This window comes from Prunus persica, chromosome G1 (genome assembly GCF_000346465.2).
Source record: "Prunus persica cultivar Lovell chromosome G1, Prunus_persica_NCBIv2, whole genome shotgun sequence".
Lineage (NCBI taxonomy): Eukaryota > Viridiplantae > Streptophyta > Magnoliopsida > Rosales > Rosaceae > Prunus > Prunus persica.
The window spans coordinates 7,407,678-7,426,368 of NC_034009.1; the positions used below are offsets into that span (position 1 = coordinate 7,407,678).

The window sequence follows — 18,691 nt, forward strand, 5'->3', positions numbered from 1 at the left end:
GACGAGCAGTTGGCCCTCAACCTCGACTTCATTGACGAGCTCCGGGACCAATCGAGCATGCGTAATGTAGCGTACAAACAACGGATCGCCAAATATTACGACTCCCGAGTCAAGCCCCGTGCTTTCAAAATGGGGGACTGGGTCATGCGCAAAGTCTCCTTGGCTACCAAGAATCCCAACGAAGGTACCCTCGGCCCTACATGGGAAGGTCCTTATGAGATTATCAAAATCTGCCGCCCCGGCACTTATCAGCTTCGTGATTCCACAGGCAAGACGCTGCCTCACCCGTGGAATGCTGACCACCTCAAGTATTATTACAAGTAAACATATCTAGACCCTAGGACAATACTTTGGTCTTGATTATTTACTGTAAGTTAGACGTAAGGTATCTAGACCCTAGACCACTTGTACCTTCTGTCTTTCGGCATCTATTTCAATGAAATGCCTGACTCAGGCTCATTCTCATGAACTCACATTGTTATCATTTTTAACACAATTGATATCAAGCTAAGTTCATATCATAAATAAAAACAGCCTTGCTCCAGGCAAGGACAAATGTTCATACATAACCAAAATAAACAAAACAAACAAGTGTTCCAACACAATCACTAGAGTACAAAATAGCTATAACACATCACGAAGGCAACGCCTTCATGACTCGGTCGAAGGGGCATCCTCAGTGGCTGGCTCAGCCTCTGGTGTCGGGGCGCTAGCATCAGCAGGAGGGGTCTGTGCAGGAGGCTCGCCACTGGTGTCAAAGTTAATCTCCACCGAGGGGTTAAACCTAACCAACCTATCTTCCCAGCGAAGCTGCTCATCAACCAGTCGATCCATGATATAGCTCTTCAGCTCCTCTGAGGATCGGAAGGACTCAATCGCTTCGACTCGGGCAGCAGCCACCTCCTCGGCCTTCGATCTCTTCAGCTCCTCCACCTCCTTGGCCAGCGCCGCCTTTTGAACCAGCAAGGCGTTCTTCTCTCGGATGGCCTCCTGCGCCTCCGCCATTTTGCTCTTGGCTAGCTCATCCCGCCTCTTCAGCCTCTGGATCTCCTTGTCAGCCTTGGCCATGCTGACGTACATCTCGCCAAAGGCCTGCAAAACAAAAACCATGTTAGTCAATCCACACATAAATATTCCAACACAAATACATTATAAAAGGGCCTAAACACTTACATAGGCAGAGGTGAGGATCGTCTTTTGGGCCCGGTCAATGAAGGAAGAGGCTGGAGTCCTCGCTAGGGCCTCAGGGTCGCTCTTCACGCCTTCCAGGAAGACGTTCACTAAAGGCACCTCCTGCCGGTGCATAGCCAGGTTGACCTCCTTCTTCTGCTGGCGTAGCCTGCCGAAGTCTACCTTCTCTACCCCTTCAGCGAACACGTCCTCCATGCCGAAGGGTAGCTTCGGCGGTGCCTGCAGATCAAAGGGCGGAAGTCTCGGCCCTGACCCCATCACATGCTGATGAGCCTCCTCCAAGGCTTTCCTTTTCCCCAGCACGTCCGCGACCCGACCCTCGTCATCATCCCTAGGTCGTTTTCCAGCACTCTTCTCAGCTTTCCTGGCCTGAGACTCCCTCAGTCGCTTCTGCATCTCGGCCTCATCAATGTCTACGGCCACCTTCGTGCTCCCCCTTATGATGCCAGCCACTGTCCAAACAAACAAAACAACTACATTAGTCACAACCACAAAAGGCTCAGTACAAAACAAAAAGATAACCCAGGTACTTACTTCCTTGCAGCAGTCCGGACTCAAACAAATTCTTCTGCTTGACTAGGTTCCCGCACTCACGCTCAGTCTCTGATAGCTGCGCCCTCACCCACTCAACTTCGTCTTCTTGCTCCTTGGAGATAGGGCCCCACTTCACTGAACCTGCATCAAGAGTTAGAAACTACTTAGCCATTTACACAGGCACAGAGGAAGTACAGAACCAAAAATAGGGGCCAAAACAACACAATCAGGCATTAGACAATCTTAAGGGATGGGGCCAAGGACCTATAGACTGGAAGTGGGTAGGAATGTGCTGGACAACGCTCTTCCCTGGAGGACACTCCCAGTCCCCATAAGCCATGCACCACCTATTCCTCCAGGACTTTTGCGTTGTGGGCTTGTGTCCAATAAAATAGCCCCTCTCCTTCGCCTTTCGGCAATTCGCCTGTACCCAGCCAAAATTCCCCTGCTGCTTCGAAATGGAGTACAGGTACATGAATTGCTCAAACGTTAGCTCCCCTAACCCAGCCAACCACCAGGCAATATACACCCCATGAAGAAGAATCCAAAAGTTGGGATTATACTGCCCCGGTGCATACCCCAACTTGGCCAACATCATCTGAACCCACGGATGAAACGGTAGTCTAAAGCCGTGCCGATACATATCTGTAAAAATCATCACGGAGCCATCCGAAGGATATCTGACTACATCGGCCTCAGTGGGTAACCTCAAGCCCACATAGGCTGGCACACAAAAATCTGTTCGTAGCTGGGCCAATTTCGCTTCTGTAAGTGTATTCCGCCTCGGCAACAGGACACCAACCCGGATGTCTAATCCCTCTGATACTGAAGCCACGGCTATACCCACAGACCCTGATGGTGATGCCTGGTTGCTCGAACCCACTTCTTGCGTTTGAGGCAAGGCTAGAACCCGATTTGCTATAGCCTCTAACTCTATATAATTTCTCTGCATCTCCCTATATGCAGCCGACCCAGAGTCTCCCGATGGCTCAGCCCTCTCACCCCCAGGGCCTATCATCCTACTTTCTATGGTTCCTTCCACCATACCCTCTGTCTCTGAACTTTCCTCTTCAGAACATATATATTGACTCGGCTCTTGACTCTCAGTATCATCCCCACCAAAGGCAGGGGGGTCAAGACTTTCCCTATCAGAACTTTCAGACATCTACAAATATGGAAAAACAAGAAAAAGGAACTAAATGCACATGCAGAGAGGATCGAACCACAACAACAAAAATTTGCCAAATCTTCATGCCAGGCAAGAATTCTACATGTTCATACATATGTTCAACGTGTTCATCATGTTCATGCTCATGTTCAATGTGTTCTTCCTAGCCTTCAACATGTTCATGCAAAACAATACATTTCAATTCAAAAAGTCAAGCGAAATGAGGTCTAACCTTGTTCGCACCACCACATAGGACTCGCCGGAAATCACCTCAGCCACAAGCACCACCACAAACTAATCGCCGGAAATCGCCTCTCCTCTCCTTCAAATTCTCACAATTTTTCTCAACTCAAGCCAAGTGTGATGCCTTCACCACCCAAGTTCCTATTAAATAGCCAACAAAGGGTACCACGCCTCGTTTCACGAGCAAACCCTAGCACCCTTTCATATTCCCTCCTAAATCCCTTGTACCTACACACAATTTGAAATTCAATTTTCAAAATACACAAACCAAAAACAAAAAATTGAGGGAAATAGGGGCCTTGCCGAACGGCAAGGCCCGTGCAAAAACAAAATGGAGGCCCTCAAAATTCCAAGTGTGCTAGCCTACTTCATAAGCCCAACCTTATTACAGGGCTAGGGCCCAAAATTGTCCAAGGCCAAGACCCAAATTTTATCAAGACACCCAAACCAATTTCACAACATAATTCAAATGGACTTGCCGAACGACAAGGCCCGAACAGAAACATACGGATAACTCACCTGCCAAGTATGGACAGTCTAACTCCACCCGGATGGGCCGAAGGTCCAGCACCTCGAACAACACAAGATCTCGGCTCCAATTACACCAAACCTCACCCTTGCCGAACGGCAAGGGCTGAGCAAACAAAAATGAAGCACCGCTCACGCTTGCTCACCCATGCCCCAGCTACCGCGCCAACTCGTCCAGCTAGGCCCAATCACCCTTGCCGAACGGCAAGGGTCTTCAAAAACCAAATTGGTGCTGCTACCTTACCTTGCCGAATTCAAAGTACACGAATCAAAACTCACTCCAGCTGCCCAGCTGCCCAGCTGTCGAAGAAAAACTACCGAAGGACCAAGTCCGCCCGAAGCTTTACTCGCCAAGGCTGCCCAGCACCAAGCTGTCCAGCCCCTTCGCAAGAAGCCGTGCTCACCACCCCCACAACCTGCCCAGCCGAAGCACACTTCCTGCCGAGAGAGAGCACCCAGCTGCCGAAGCTTATGTCAAAGCCAACCGTGGCCAAGACTTGCCGAACGGCAAGGGCCAGCCACTCGGATTTTTGGCACACAATCAAACCTCACCAAAGCCGAAAGACCACTCCGCCGAAAACAACTTTCCAAGCTTGCCGCAGCTCGAACATGACCTCGGCAACCCCTTGCCAAACGGCGAGACCAATTGCCGAAGCTACCTCACGCTGTTCCGCACACCAGGCCCTGCTCAAACCCCAGCCCACTTGCCGAAGCCACAGATAGGACCTAGCACCAATCGGCTTGCTCGCCACGGTCCCTTCACAATCAACCTTGCTGAAACAAACTCCAGCACCATGGGACTACCTTGCTCAACCTCTGACCAACAACTCCGTGGCCAGGACTTGCCGAGCGGCAAGGGCTAGCCACTCGGCTGTGTTCCCAATCCCTCGTGCCACTGACCTGCCGAAACTAGCTGCCCAGCTGCCGTACCAAAGCCCTAATCGTCACCCGCTGCCGAAGCAAAAACCAACCGCCAACAACTCCAGCTGCCTTGCCCGAACCACCTGCCTAAGGACTGGCCAAGTCTGCAAACGGCCTCAAAATTCCCCCCAACCTGCCCTGCCGATCGGTAGGCTCCAGCCAACCCTTCCCAAGCGTGCTCGGCTTGCCGAAGTGATGATAGCCGTGTATTCCCAGACTGCCGAATGGACCCTTGCCGAACGGCACATTGGCTTATCCCCAATTTGTATACCTCCTCCTCCCAAAACCCTAGGCCTTGTTACTCGCTGAAGCCCATCACGGGCCCAACTCTTTCCACATGCCCAAGCCCCAACTCAAGCAGGCCCAGCCATTCAAAACAAAAAGTATATGTATATGGCTAAGCCCTTGCCGAACGGCAAGGGCCATGGCAAAATTTCAAGAGTCTCCAAAATTTTCAAGATGCGGCTCCCTCGAAGGCCCAGCCTGCCGAAGGAAAAAAAAAAAAAAAAAGAAATTTGCTAGACCCTTGCCGAACGGCAAGGGCCATGGAGGCTTTGTGGGGAAGTCCAAAATTTCCAAATGGCCCGGCCATTCAAAAAAAAAAAAAAAAAAAAAAAAAAATTTTTGGACCCTTGCCGAACGGCAAGGGCCATGGACACATTGTGGGAAGTCCAAATTTTCCACAAGACTCGGCCCCCTCGAAGGTCCGGCTCCCCTACGGACCCAGCTCCCATATTATCTGCAACATGCCCAGGTACCAAGGTACCCAGCTACCATGTGTTGACGCAACTCCTAGCTTGCCAACTTGGGGGACTAGGGAGTGCCCTGCGGCTCCCAATGAAGCTGGAATGCTCGGTTACAATTACAAAAACTCACAAGTTCCCAACCCAGAAGTTACTTCTCGACCGCGAACTTGGGGGACTACTGTTTACACCATAATGAACCGAGCAGACCCAGCATCAAAGCGACTAGCACCAAGGCAGCCACGCCTTCTCCCATGCCGAAGGAAGACACACTTCCGAGGTGCCAGACACCTGCCGAAGCTCTCCGCTGCCAAACCTAATCTCCAGGACACGTGTCATCACCACAACGGCTTGCACAAAGTCCCACATTGGAACTTTGTGCAAAGCTCCCACTTTCACTTCCCTATAAATAGGGAACAGTACCCAGGTAAAACCAAGAACTATTCTCCCACTTTTACTGTTACTCTGTCAGAATTACTACTTGTAACTGACTTAGGCATCGGAGAACCTTCGGCCGGCACCACACCGGTGTCCGAAGCTTAACGATTGCTTCTCCTCTTTTTACCTTCTACAGGTCTCTCATCAACCCATTTCACCAAGGGCCTCAGCCTTCTTCTCTGCCGAAGACTCAGCACATCTAATCACTAAGTTGGACTCAATATTGGCCGGGCCATTTTGAGCATCAACAGGCGTGAATTTGGGGAACATAATTTTTGAGTCCTCCTCGTCTTCAGCACAAGCCTTGCCATTTGGCAAGGTTGGCTGGGAGTAATTTTTGCTTATGAGGGGCTTCGGCAGGCAAGGGTCTTCGCGGCTGGGAGTGATTTTCGCGCGAAGGTGATTTTCTTTTGTGAGCCTTCTTTTCTTCTGCAAACGCCTTGCCGATACATTTAATGATTGTTTTTTTTTTTTTGGTGGTCATTTAGACCTTCGGCAGGTGGAGCCATGGTGGGCTCGGCGTGATCTTGAGCCAGGCTTCATTAGCTGGATTTTTAGACTTTTGGCAAAATTTTGAGAGCCCCATCCTCCTTCAGCCGCCATCTTCTGAAGTAGGTTTGTTGGGAGGGGACTCCCTATAACTTTGGTTTAAGCATCGACGTGAGTCTTCGTGAGTCCTCGTAGAGCACCGTGAGTTCCCGGCATGAATAGGGCTCTGGCAAGGCTGTTTCAAACTTTGAATTTTGAATTTCGAATTTTTGGAGCAGGTACACGAATTTTTCGAATTTCTGTGATGATATTGTACATTGTCATGGTGCAAATATTATTCATAACAAACATGAGGAAATTAATTTTCTTCTTCTTTTATTCGTTTTCGATTTCAGGCCTTCCCACAAGGCTTCCCACTTGTTGCTCATGTTTCAAGGGCAATCCTGAATGTGACTCAAGATTATAAGGAAATGGAAAAAATGCAACTCAATTATTTTCCAGATGAAACCAAATGTCAAGACGCAAGTCCCACATTCTCTTCAGACAATTCTAGTCTAAGTGTGTACACTTTCGGAGGCCTCTTCATCATCACAACAGTGATTTCGATTTCTTCATGGTTGATTTATATAGTTTGTTTCCTCCACAAATACTGGCCTGCTTTGAATTCCATCCATCGAGAAGCCTCCCCCTTGTCAAAATTAGTGTTTTGACCGAAAAGACAGCACTCTGTTTTCTTTAGAGCAAACCAGTCAAGCTACTCATGCACATGCTGCTTCTGCAACAAATGCTAGAAGAGCTAATGCTGCTTCATCAGATGCTAGGGACAACATGCTGAGCAATGCAATGTCTTCCAACCAAGGATTGGACAATGTCGCCATAGACGACGAAGAAGATATACCTCTACCTTCTATGGATTTTGGGCGCTTCTCCTATGGTTGTGCATGATTTCTGATATATGTGCTCTACCTACTGAAGTTCTGTTTAAGAAAGTATACTTCACATAATGAATGCTGGGATTTTTTTTTTTTCTTCAATTATTTGTTGATCTAAATGATTTATTCAATTACGATTGTCACTTCGAATCTAAGACTCGTAATAATTAGATCAGTATGTTATTTTGCAGACAAGTTCGGCACCATATCTTTTGACAACGGAAGCTATTATTGCACTCCAAAATAATCATTATGCACGCCTACGCCTTGCTTACAAGTCGTAATAACCACTCCCCCGTGGAAGTGAGATTAAAAATGAAGAAATAAAAATAATTGATTAGGTTTTGTTTTAATTTTCATGTTATATAGCATTCCATGCATATTTTTTGCCCTCCCACCATCTTTCTTCATCCATATTTCCTCTATGTCTAGCAGAAACATGAAAACTAAAAAGCAACAAGAAAAAGGTTGCCAAGTGCCAATAACAACTCCCTAAACAAATGTTGTTGAAAAAAGAGAAACTAATTACGGTTTTAGTTGATCAGCGTTTTTGTTCACATGGGCAAATGAATTCGATGAAATATTAGAAAAGGTGAAACCTAAAGACCTAGCTTGGGAAGCAAGCCATCAGTTCAGACCTCCGCATCAATCACATGCAGGAGAAAAACTTACTTGGCACGGGAATGCCAGGTCAGTTTTCCAACTCATTATCCCAAGCCAATAAGATACTGCCACCTGTCAATCTTCTTTACAAACTTTTAGAAACATATTTTAATAAAAAAATCAACCAAAAAGTAAAGTTTCCCTCTCCCCGTGCCAGGAAAGTTTTTCAGAGCAAGGTAACAAAGTGTTCATTATATATGTAGCAAACTAAAAGTTAAAATGGCTGGCTCTAAGTCATCAATCTTTTGTAAATAGTTCAGATCAAATTAATTCCTTGCTTACCAAATTTCAACCTTATTTTGGGGAACAAATAAGTAGAAGGTGCAAATTCTCAATAAATTAAAAATAATAATAATAAAATTGCGGTATAGGATCATTGTACCAAGTCATAGAGTAAAAGGTTGAGAATTAGCACGATGAGAATTATAAAGAACCTGCAATTAGAAAGAAAAGATCTATATTTAAGACCATTCAATTAATCAGCACAGCTAATATTATCATCTTTCGAACTCTACATATGAGACTTTTTCGGCTTAATTGCTAATAAATCTGGAAAGCGGTACCTCACTAATGTAAGCTAGTTGTTACAGCTCAAAAGGAGAAAATCATGGAGATTTTGACTGACATTGACTTGAATAAATTGCCAAATACAAACAACTATAAGCACATAAATTACAATTCACAAGCCTTCGGGTGATGGCGCACTTTACATACTTCACAGCAGTAAGGAAAGGCAGCAATAAAGGAGGAATCAAACCAGAGTAGGAATGCCAACTTAGTGACGTTAGTCTTCATTCATCATCTCAGTGGTTGTCTCCATGGATCATCAATGATTGAAACGGAACCCTCTTAATTTCCACTAGCGTGGAAAACTCCTCGTGCATTGGCTGCTTCCATGGTTCCCCATCCATCTGCATATAAGCATTTCTCCACTCCCCACCTCTAACTTCCAACCGAATTGCAGCAGCCTAAAACCAGTGTAACTTGTTCAATACATGAGCACTAAATTTCCAGCATATCAAATAACAATGCATGCACAGACCTTAAAAAATCAACAATGGCAAGCTCTCTGGACACACGAACAGGCAAAACGAATACACAATAATCCTATTTTCAGACTGAACTAACAAAAAACTGAAGCCAATCATGTTTTGGGCCCAACTTCTAAGTCCTTTACAACACAAAACGTGAAACAGACAAGGATTATCCATCCAACATGTCCTGCACTGCATCTCAGCATTCAGTGTTGTTACAATGTCTAAAAAATCATACCCTAAACAACCAAGAACCTAAAAGGAAATTTCTAATTCTTTTAAAAACGTGTGACTAGCAATACTGATTTAGCCCAGGCCCAGAGGGAACAGAACATTCCAAAATGAACACTCAGATATTCTTTTCTTTTGTAAGCATTCCATATGTATGTACAAGATGAGATAGACAGCTTTCTTCTGAATCATGTTTTAAGAAAGTTTACAAGACCATATCAAAATTTTCCAGCGGCAGAGGGGTATATTCTACTATATTTTCATGTCTCACCTATGAATACTTCAGGTATAAGAAAATTTAATTATTAAAAAATATTATTGAGTGAATTTAGGATAGAGAGCAGGGAACTAATAGAGTAGCCACTTCATCAACAGGTCATCCAGCTTATTAATAGTGATGTCACTAAAAACAAATGCCATTATTCAAGAGTTCAAAAATGCATCCTGAAAATTGAGGTATTTTACAATAAGATACTGATATTATCAATATTCTAAAAAGCATTACATTTTCTGTCATTTTATTAGGTTGGGGAGCTGCTGTAGGATAGTTTTTAGACTTGTATTAAACCATAAGAGGTGCATTTTGATTTGTTTTTTAGGGTTGTTTCTTTTTTATGGTGGACTTCTGGTTCACTAAGTTTTGAATTGTGATTTTGGCTCTTAAATAAAATATTGTCTCTCATAAAAAAGATATTCTAAAAAACCCTTACTTTTGCATGCCGAGTAAAAACTTGACCTAATAATAGCATGGAGATAGACATTGTTGCGGTACCTGAGCAATATGTTTGGCAGATATGAGTTCAACCATAACAAAAGAAGCATGCCATCCTTGTTTAAGGCCAAAAATTTCTAAAAGACCATCATCAGCATGGGCCTCCACAAAGCCTTTCTGAAACAATAAAATTTAAGCTACCCATTATTAGCTTCTCTGTTAAGCATGATTTAAATGAGCACACTGAATAAAATTTGCATAATCATCGAAACTTTGAACTCTACTAAATAACTTTGGCGTAGAGTTGTACGTGAGAAAAAAAATCTAACAAAGACAAAACGATTCATATATAAATATCAACTAAAACTTCAGGACCTACTTCCAGGCATAAACAAAAGGCAACAAGGCAACTCGAACTTGCAAAAGTAAACTTCCTATCCTTGAAGAATAGTAAAAATAATAAATAAATAAATATGTTTGTGTCAGCACCTCTCTGTGTCACCTAAAAACAAAACACAAACTTATCCTTCAAAATACTGATAGGCAACACCACATTATTTCAGTAAAAACTATATAATACCTTTTCCAAGTACTCTGGTTTCAGATTACCCCATGGATTTCTTCCACTCCCATAGCTATGAAGATTTAGAACAACAATAGCCCTTACGCTGAAAGAAGATGAAATAACAACATAAGCTATTATGAAAAACGAAAGGGAAAATCTTGTGCTTTATAAGTACTCCATGTCTGGCAGCATTGTAGTGTAAATTATTTTACGTTCAGAAAAATAAAAAGAAAAACCAAAGGAACGGACATACCCATGTAGTCAGAAATAGATGACAAGGATATGATACATAGTTTATACTTTACTGGTTAAGTGATAAACTTGTATTAAAAAGAATAAGAAAGTAAGAAGGAGAAGCAAATTTTTAAAAAAAAAAAAAAAGACCACCAAGAGCTAAGCATGCAAATAAAAAATAGGCTTTTTATCACAAATGGTCCATGAGGTTTGTGAAATTATCACCTTTCGTCCCTAACCTTTTTCTATGACGCTAATGGTCCTTAAGGTTAGCCTCCACACATCAAACTGGTCCCTGCCGTTAGCTTCCGTCAAATTTTCTGTTAAATTGCTGGCGTGACACGTGTGGAGCCCACAGATCCAATGGTATAAAGCCACGTGGCTTTAAATATAATATAATATATTTTTAAAACTTAAAATTCATTTAAAAAATGAATTAAAAGCAACTTAAATCTTTTTATATATTTTTAAATATCTTTCTCTCTCCTTCTCCCTGTGTTCTCTTTTCCTTCCCCTCTTGCAGACCCACTCCTCTCTCTCCCTCCCTCCTCTCTCTCTCTCTGACATTCGATTTGAACAGAGCATGAAAGATATTTGAAAATATATAAAATAAAAAAATTAGTTTTTAATTTATTTATTTTTATGGATTTTATGTTTTAAAAATATTTAAAATATATTATATTATATTATATTTAAAGCCATGTGGCTTTATATCATTGGATGTGTGAGCTCCACACGTGTTACGTCATCAATTTAACAGAAAATTTGACAGAAGCTATCGGCAGGGACCATTTTGATGTGTGGAGGGTAACCTTAAAGACCATTAGTGTCACAAAAAAACGTTAGGGATGAAAGATAATAATCTGATAAACCTCAGGGACCATTTGTGATAAAAAGCCTAAAAAATAATGTTGCCAGCCCCAAAACAAAAGTATACCTTGATGGCACCGGAATCTGCTCCCATTCTGAACAATTAACCTTTTTGACATGCATCCTTAGGATGTTCTTTAGTCCCCTGCAACCAGACAAATTATTGGATACACATCAGCAAAGGGACGAAGAGACGGGGAATATTACAAGTCTTTGCCAATTTTACATATGCAACAATTACCCTCCTAATATACATGTAAAATTTGTCTAGAATCACTGAGTCAAGTAACACACAACTCTCATTTGGCCAAAAAAACTTGAAGGGCACATTAAAAAGGAGTGAGTTATAGATCAAGCAAAACCATTAAGAGGCCATTTCGCTTCTACTCCTCCCACACAAACTCAAGGTGAATTCTTCTCAACCAGGGACAACTTTTAGAATGGAAGTTTTGTATTCTTAAAAGTTCAATTTTCCTAATTCATATTAGAAAATCTTAAAACAATTAGAGTCAAATCAAATTAACATGGAAAGCCGCCATCACAATAATTAGAACACTGCTTCAGTTGGGAGATATCAAACCTTAAACCTGGATCACTTGTGCAAGGTGTGAAGAACCAACCTTGAGTGCAACTATAACCAGAGTAAACCAACTGCAAGAAAGATGGATCAGCCATAATTAAAGTTAGTTCTTTATCACCTAAAGCCATTACATTTCATTAACAGAAAATAGCTCATCAAGTGTTTAAAATATGTTCTCTTCTTTATAAAATTTTAGAGTTCAAGAAGGAAAAATATTTATTGAATGCGCTTAAATGGACAGTGTTCTCTACTCCAATATCTGAACAATACCGTGCAAATGAAATCACAGATAAAACCATGCCCCAAAGGAAAATCCAATCATATATAAAGGTAAAAAGAGATTCAATCAGACCTTATTTGAAATTGGACCTTGTGCAAGATAGGGTTTTTCGTTTCGTAAATGGTGGAATCCATAAGCAACTTGCGCATCCATTCCTGTATGACCAAATAACAAAAACAGGCTCGCGTAAAGGGCAATTCCTCATAAAAAAGAACCTATTAAACATACCTTTCCAGTATAGAAGCTTGTAAGACAAACCATGGCCATGTACCACAATCTTACCATCTAACACCATGTAAAAACCATAGGTGCATCAATAAATAGAGCCAATCTACCAATGATGTCAACATACCTATACTAAAGTAATTGTAAAACACTCCTTCGTGACAAATTGCTTTCTCAGGCAAATCCCCTTGAATTTCCAAACCCTGCAGTGAATAAAAAGTGTCAAACATAACGTATACGATTATGATAAACTTAAGGCCATATGAAAAAGGGATCTCAATACGCCCAAAAATAATAATAATAAAAAAATAACCAAACTTCCGTTCACAGTAAACAAGCAAATAAACTTTATCAACAATATAATGTAATCAATGATTCCTTAAATATTTCATCTATTTTCCCAAACCACTCTTTTTCATCACTTTTTGAGCTCTAACTCATTAGCCACTGAATAGTTCATTCTTGAAGGACACACTACAAGTATCCAAAAAGAGTGTGAAAATTATCAGAACTACCTTTTATAGATACAGAAACCAGTAGGGAGAAAGGCATTGCATATGATTTGAAATTGGAAAAAAGAAAGCCCCTTCATAGAAAATTAAAGAAAATAATTAAAGCAAGACAATACATACAAAAGTCCTTCAACATACATGTATGGAAAATCTAAATGCAATTTTAGCCAAATACAGGACAGGATTTAGGGGCTGGGCATCCAATGCTCGCATAAGAAGCGGGAAAATGAAAATGCAATCTTGCCCAGGCATGTCATGTGGGTGATTCTGATAGGCTATCAATGTCAGGAATTAAGTAACTAGAATAACTTTGGGGAGTACAAAAAGGGTTGTGGTAATTGCAGGGAATTATTTTTTGATGGAATAACTGCAGAGAATTATAAACATATGAATTAAATGAGGAGAAGAAAGGAAATGCGTAGACCGAGATATCAAGGAAACAAACCTGTCAGCAACATGTAATATTCATTCATCAAAAAAGTCACTACTGCTTTACAATACAAGATATAGTTTTATTTAGTTTTCAAGAGATTGTCTTATTTACCAGAGATAACACCATCAGATCCAGAGAGTTGAGCAATATAAATATTAATTTTTACCCAGAAGAGGTAACTCACAAAACAGAATATTAATTGCACAGTATTTGACACCTGAATGAAAAATCATATTTCTAGAAATTTAACATTCAGAGGGTAAACCCAGTAAGAGTAGCTAAGCAATGCAAAAATTAGAATGCAAAGTAGCCAGATTTACAACCTCATCAAGAGTGCACTCTTCGGTAGCCTTCAAAGAATGAGGTGGATCCATAACTGTACCAGCTGGCATTGACAACACAATATGCCAACTGCACCATAAATAAAAAACAAATATTAATGTAACTGTTAGTTGAACCAAAACCATAAATAAGTAGTGTTACTGCTACTACAAACAGAGTTGTTTATATCACAATGGGGCCTCATCCCAAATTATTTGTATTAAAGAAACCCACAAAACTATAGGCTACATAGCATATAAACTGGTAAGGGTGAGAACTCAACATTAAGCTTGCCTATAACATGCCGAAAACCCAGACCAACCACCAAATGATACTAAATCTCCATTTACCAAAAGGTTTATTATGTAAGACATTTTTCTTTCAGGAGGGGGGGGGAAGTAAACAGAAAAACAAAAAAAACACAAAAAAAAAAAAAATTAGTTAGACAAATCCATGAAACCAAACAGGCTGAATTGGAACCACAACATTGTTTTCAAGGGATAAAAAAGAAAGGAACCCACATCTCAAATGCAATCAATTTGCTAACAAAACTGACCCAGGAAATGAGAGTGACACATGCACAAAGGTGAATGCAGAGTTGAGTGAACTAAAATTTCAAGAACATATTGAAGAGTTGTAAATTTTTTCAAAAAGGGAAAAAGATTCACAGTGCAGGAATAAAGGTACTAAATCTCCAAAGGAAAAAAAAAAGGTCCTGAATCTCCTATAGGGGAAAAAAGGACCTTAATCATACTAAATTTCAGTACATTAGCTGCACGCAATTTCTAAAGTAGCTAGCTAGACACAATCATTCATTAGAAAAGATTAGAGAAAGGCCTTAACTCTACAAGCCTTCTACTTGAAAACATATACAAACTGTTACCTAATAGGCTTACCTATCCAAACGGCATATTGGACCTGCAGTAGCCCTGAATAGAGTTTTTTTAATGGCTGATTTCCAGGCAAAAGGGAATGAACCACCCTGGTGAGAACATACATACCCATTGCTCAATAATGCAAGAAAATCTCCAAAAGCTCAAAATACATTGCAAAAGGACAGCTTACCCAACCAAAACTCCTAGACAGATCGTTTCCCGTGCCAAGTGGAATAATTCCTACTGGAGGCACTGGTTCCCGACCCTGTCTGTTTAGTTCAGATAGGCAACCTAATACCCAACCGACTGTACCATCACCCCCCGCAACCTGCCCAATCATTCCAATATATTGCTTATCAAATGTAAATACTGTAGGGATCCCACTAGATGCCAAAATTCAGAGTAATTATGAGATATGGGCTTTAAGTAAATGTGCCGCAATGTCATACCAGAACCCTGATCTTTTGACGACACTCTTTCGCACAAATATCACCAAGATCAGCCAATAACTCTAGACAACCCAATCCATACTGAACAAATTCATGAGGCTTCACATCTGAGAGGTCAAAAACCTGCATAACAAATTATTTCCAATTCAAACAAACCACCCCTTATACAAATTAAAGAAATATGAAGAAAACCTGTATAGAAAACAAAGAAAAAGGACTAAGAAAACAGATATGAAAGGGAAAAAAAATTTTAAAACGCTGAATCAGATGAAAAAGGTCAGCCTGCTTCAAAATGCACAAGCTAAACATACATTTGACTAGATGGTCTTAATTCCACGTGTGTTTTTGCAGCACATGCTCACACAAAAGCTTCATAACAGGCATGATCTTTTACTACTCCAGGACACAGAAACCACTAACTTTTAGCTTATATTTGTTTGGCGGAATGGGATTCTAGGAATCTTAAACCTATTCCTTGCAATGGGACTTTAAAAGCCCATGAACCAGCATTCTCATTTCAATGTTTCCTTTTTTCTTTTTTCTTTGCCAGTACCATTTCAGTGTTTAAAAATGCTGATAACGGAAATGTGTATAAGGACAGCTACGATTGCCTAACAGTGCCAGACCACTTCGTTCCCCTGCCTCCCCTGTTTTTTTTTTCGTTTTTTTTTTTTTTCTTTCTTTGTAAATCCCTTGCTGCCTTATAACAACAAAATACATCCATACATTACGTAAACTCCCGAAGTTTAAACTCACCCATTAAAACCCAAAAGGAAAAGTTCTCCACAGAAAAAATAATAATAATAACACAAAAATAAAAGGAAAAAAAACACCAATAATTATTCTACATAAACGAAAACCCCTAAACCATACGTAAGCTGCAAGCAAGAAGAAATACTCAAAAATGTAAGTTCATGCACGGACATAAATTATAGAAAGAAAAAAACTTTTTTTCCATTATTGGTTTCTCAGAAAATTAAATTATTTATAATGGTTCACTACAAACAAAAACAAAAACAAAAAAAAAACTATCAAATAGGTCACCAGAAAAACCAAAAAAATTCAATTGGGTCGGCAGAAAACCAAAGAATAAAACAAACATAAAAGGGGCCAGTCAGTGTCAATTTAATAAACTTGAGAAGAAAAAAAAAACATACCTGTTCTTCACCCATCAACATTTGGAGCCTCTCCTTGAGCATAGGCCCATGCCTCCCGCCGCTCCGCGGATTTATAAACACAACCATGGGTGACTCCGGCGGCGTCTGGTCGTCATTTTCAGCGGTGGCGGTGGCGACGAGGTCTCGGCTTCCCGGAAGGCGGCTCTCTCCGGCGCTTGGGTCCTTTAACCGTATGGAATCGCGCATGGCGAACCGGAGGTACTGCGGCATCAAGAGCTTCTTTTTCAGCTCCTCCTTATCAATCGTCATCCCCGATAGGGTGCAGCTCTTGAACGAATCGATCATCGACGATCGCGCGCTGATCCGCGTCGTCGACGACGGCGAATCCATGTCGCCCTCTATTTTTCTCTCTCTTCTCTTTCTCTCTCCTCTGTCTCTGAAAAGCGCGTTTATAATTGAAATTTCAAAAGCCAATGGGGGAGAGAAGAATGATGTGGTCGAGCTCTGGACTTTATTGTGCAAAAATATTTTAAATTTACAATACAGTTTCTATTATTAGCCGTCGATTCTATAGTTAGGAAATCTTATCTCAAAACTTTAAGACATTTTTAAAAATTTACTTCGATCAATTGGCGTAATTACATTTTTTTAAATTTGAATACACACGGAGATTCCGCGTCCAATTTAGTCAAAGTCACTTTCATCCAAAAAAAAATTTAGTCAAAGTCACCAGTAAAAGTTATAGTAGGGTGATGTGTAAAAGATAATAACATGTTCACCAAAAAAAAAGATAAAATAAAATTATGGGACTTGACGAAGATTTATGACAGAAGTTTTTTTTTTTTTTTTCGAGAAATACTAGATAGATTATATTTATAGATCACTTTGTGTGTTAGTTCGTTATTATTTGAGTTGTGTGTAATTATCTTCATATTAATTTAATATGTTGTTGTGTTTGATCACGGGAGAAGATTTACCTATATTAAACACCAAGAGCGGAACTACATGTAGGCTCTACTAGGCTTCAGCCCAATACTGTTTTTCTGTTTTTCGCATATAAGATTAGTTTTACAAGCCAAACTATAGTAGATCAAATAAGGGAATACTAGCAACCTTCTCTTTTGGACCTTCTCCCTTTTTCTCATGACATATGTCACTTTCCTTACACTAAAAAAAATGTAATTAATGCATCAAATAAGGTAACATTTGTTTCCAAATTTACCCTTATTTTATGTATTGATTTTAACATTTTCTTAAATTTATTATCTAAATTTGTTACAACTTTCTTATCACCTTGTCAAAAAATTAAATAAGAAAAAACATTAGTTTTTTTTTTCTTTTCTGAAAGACTCCAACAGATAAGACTTACCTAATTAATGGTTTAGAAAAATAAAATTCAATAATCAGACTTACCGAATTAATGGTTTGAAAATGCAATCAATGAACTTCCTTTTAAAACAAACTTCCTTTGAAGGACGTCTTTTGTTTGTATAAAAAAAACGATATATCTTTTGTGGATTTTTTTATAACCAAAAAAAAAAAAAAGTTTTTCCTCTAAAAAATATAGACATTTTCTTTTTAAAAAAACATAATTTTTTAATTTTTTTTAATTTTTTTACATACAGTAAGAGAGTTGTAAGAAAAATTGGATAAATTGAAGGACAATATATTTAATAAGGGTAAACTTGGAAAACAAAATGTTGTTTGTTTGATGTATTAATGTCATTATTTTAAGCAAGGTCTAAAATATCGATGATATCGGAAATATCGGTAGTCCAAAAACATGAAAATTTCGATGGAACTATCGGGATATTATCGATATCGATAAAAATTGAATAAAAACCACGGAAATTGTAATAAAAACTTGGAAATTTTTACTGAAACTTTGGAGAATGTTTATTTAGTCAATTATCTATTAGTTTATCACAAAAAATTAGAAGGAAATGCATTGCATGATGGATTTAACTTATTTAAGTTGATTATACAGCAAGCGGGCAAACACTGTGAGTGTAAAAAATATGTAGTAATTAATGAAAAAATATTAAACACACCATAATCATTTATATATAATGATTTACTACAATATTTTACACTTTATACATTACATGGTAAGATACATGAGTGACTTAGTACCACATAGAGTTTCTATAAGGTTCAAATTTTTCACTAACTTCATCATCTCTATGTGTAGAGTAAGTGTATTGTGAAGAGTAGTCATCAAATGATAAATCCCTAAAATAGTTTTGCATGTAATTGTTAACATGTCACCCATATAAATATAAATATTTGAGCATATTATCACAATAACATAAGTGATATAGTGGTTAAGGTGTTGGAGGAGTAAAATGGGAGGGGTTCATTGTGCTTTTTCCTCCCATTTTTCCCTTCTTTTTTTTTTCCTT

At 40.0% G+C, this 18,691-nt stretch overlaps 1 protein-coding gene and 1 long non-coding RNA gene across 2 annotated transcripts; one reads left to right on the plus strand and one right to left on the minus strand.

Annotated features, from left to right (window-relative positions):
- LOC109948487 lies at positions 6,024-7,289 on the plus strand. The gene is made up of 2 exons (XR_002271130.1): positions 6,024-6,165; positions 6,255-7,289. It is a non-coding gene; the product is annotated as an uncharacterized LOC109948487 (long non-coding RNA).
- Positions 8,291-16,820, minus strand: LOC18790830 (diacylglycerol kinase 4). Its single transcript, XM_007222329.2, has 12 exons — positions 16,329-16,820; positions 15,172-15,294; positions 14,913-15,050; positions 14,744-14,829; positions 13,850-13,937; positions 12,709-12,784; positions 12,429-12,511; positions 12,077-12,147; positions 11,564-11,641; positions 10,408-10,495; positions 9,888-10,004; positions 8,291-8,818 (listed from the first exon to the last, which is right to left on the minus strand). The coding sequence occupies exons 1-12, from the start codon at positions 16,677-16,679 to the stop codon at positions 8,654-8,656; spliced, it is 1,464 nt and encodes a 487-aa protein (XP_007222391.1). The 5' UTR covers positions 16,680-16,820; the 3' UTR covers positions 8,291-8,653.

Bases quoted from the DNA above. Each gene is read 5' to 3' on its own strand.
- LOC18790830 (XM_007222329.2), bottom strand. From the start codon at position 16,679: ATGGATTCGCCGTCGTCGACGACGCGGATCAGCGCGCGATCGTCGATG. The intron at 14,830-14,912 runs GTAAGCTGTCCT...TGTTCTCACCAG, and splicing joins TGTCTAGGAGTTTTGGTTGG to GGTGGTTCATTCCCTTTTGC. The intron at 10,005-10,407 runs GTATTATATAGT...TTATTGTTTCAG, and splicing joins AACCAGAGTACTTGGAAAAG to AAAGGCTTTGTGGAGGCCCA.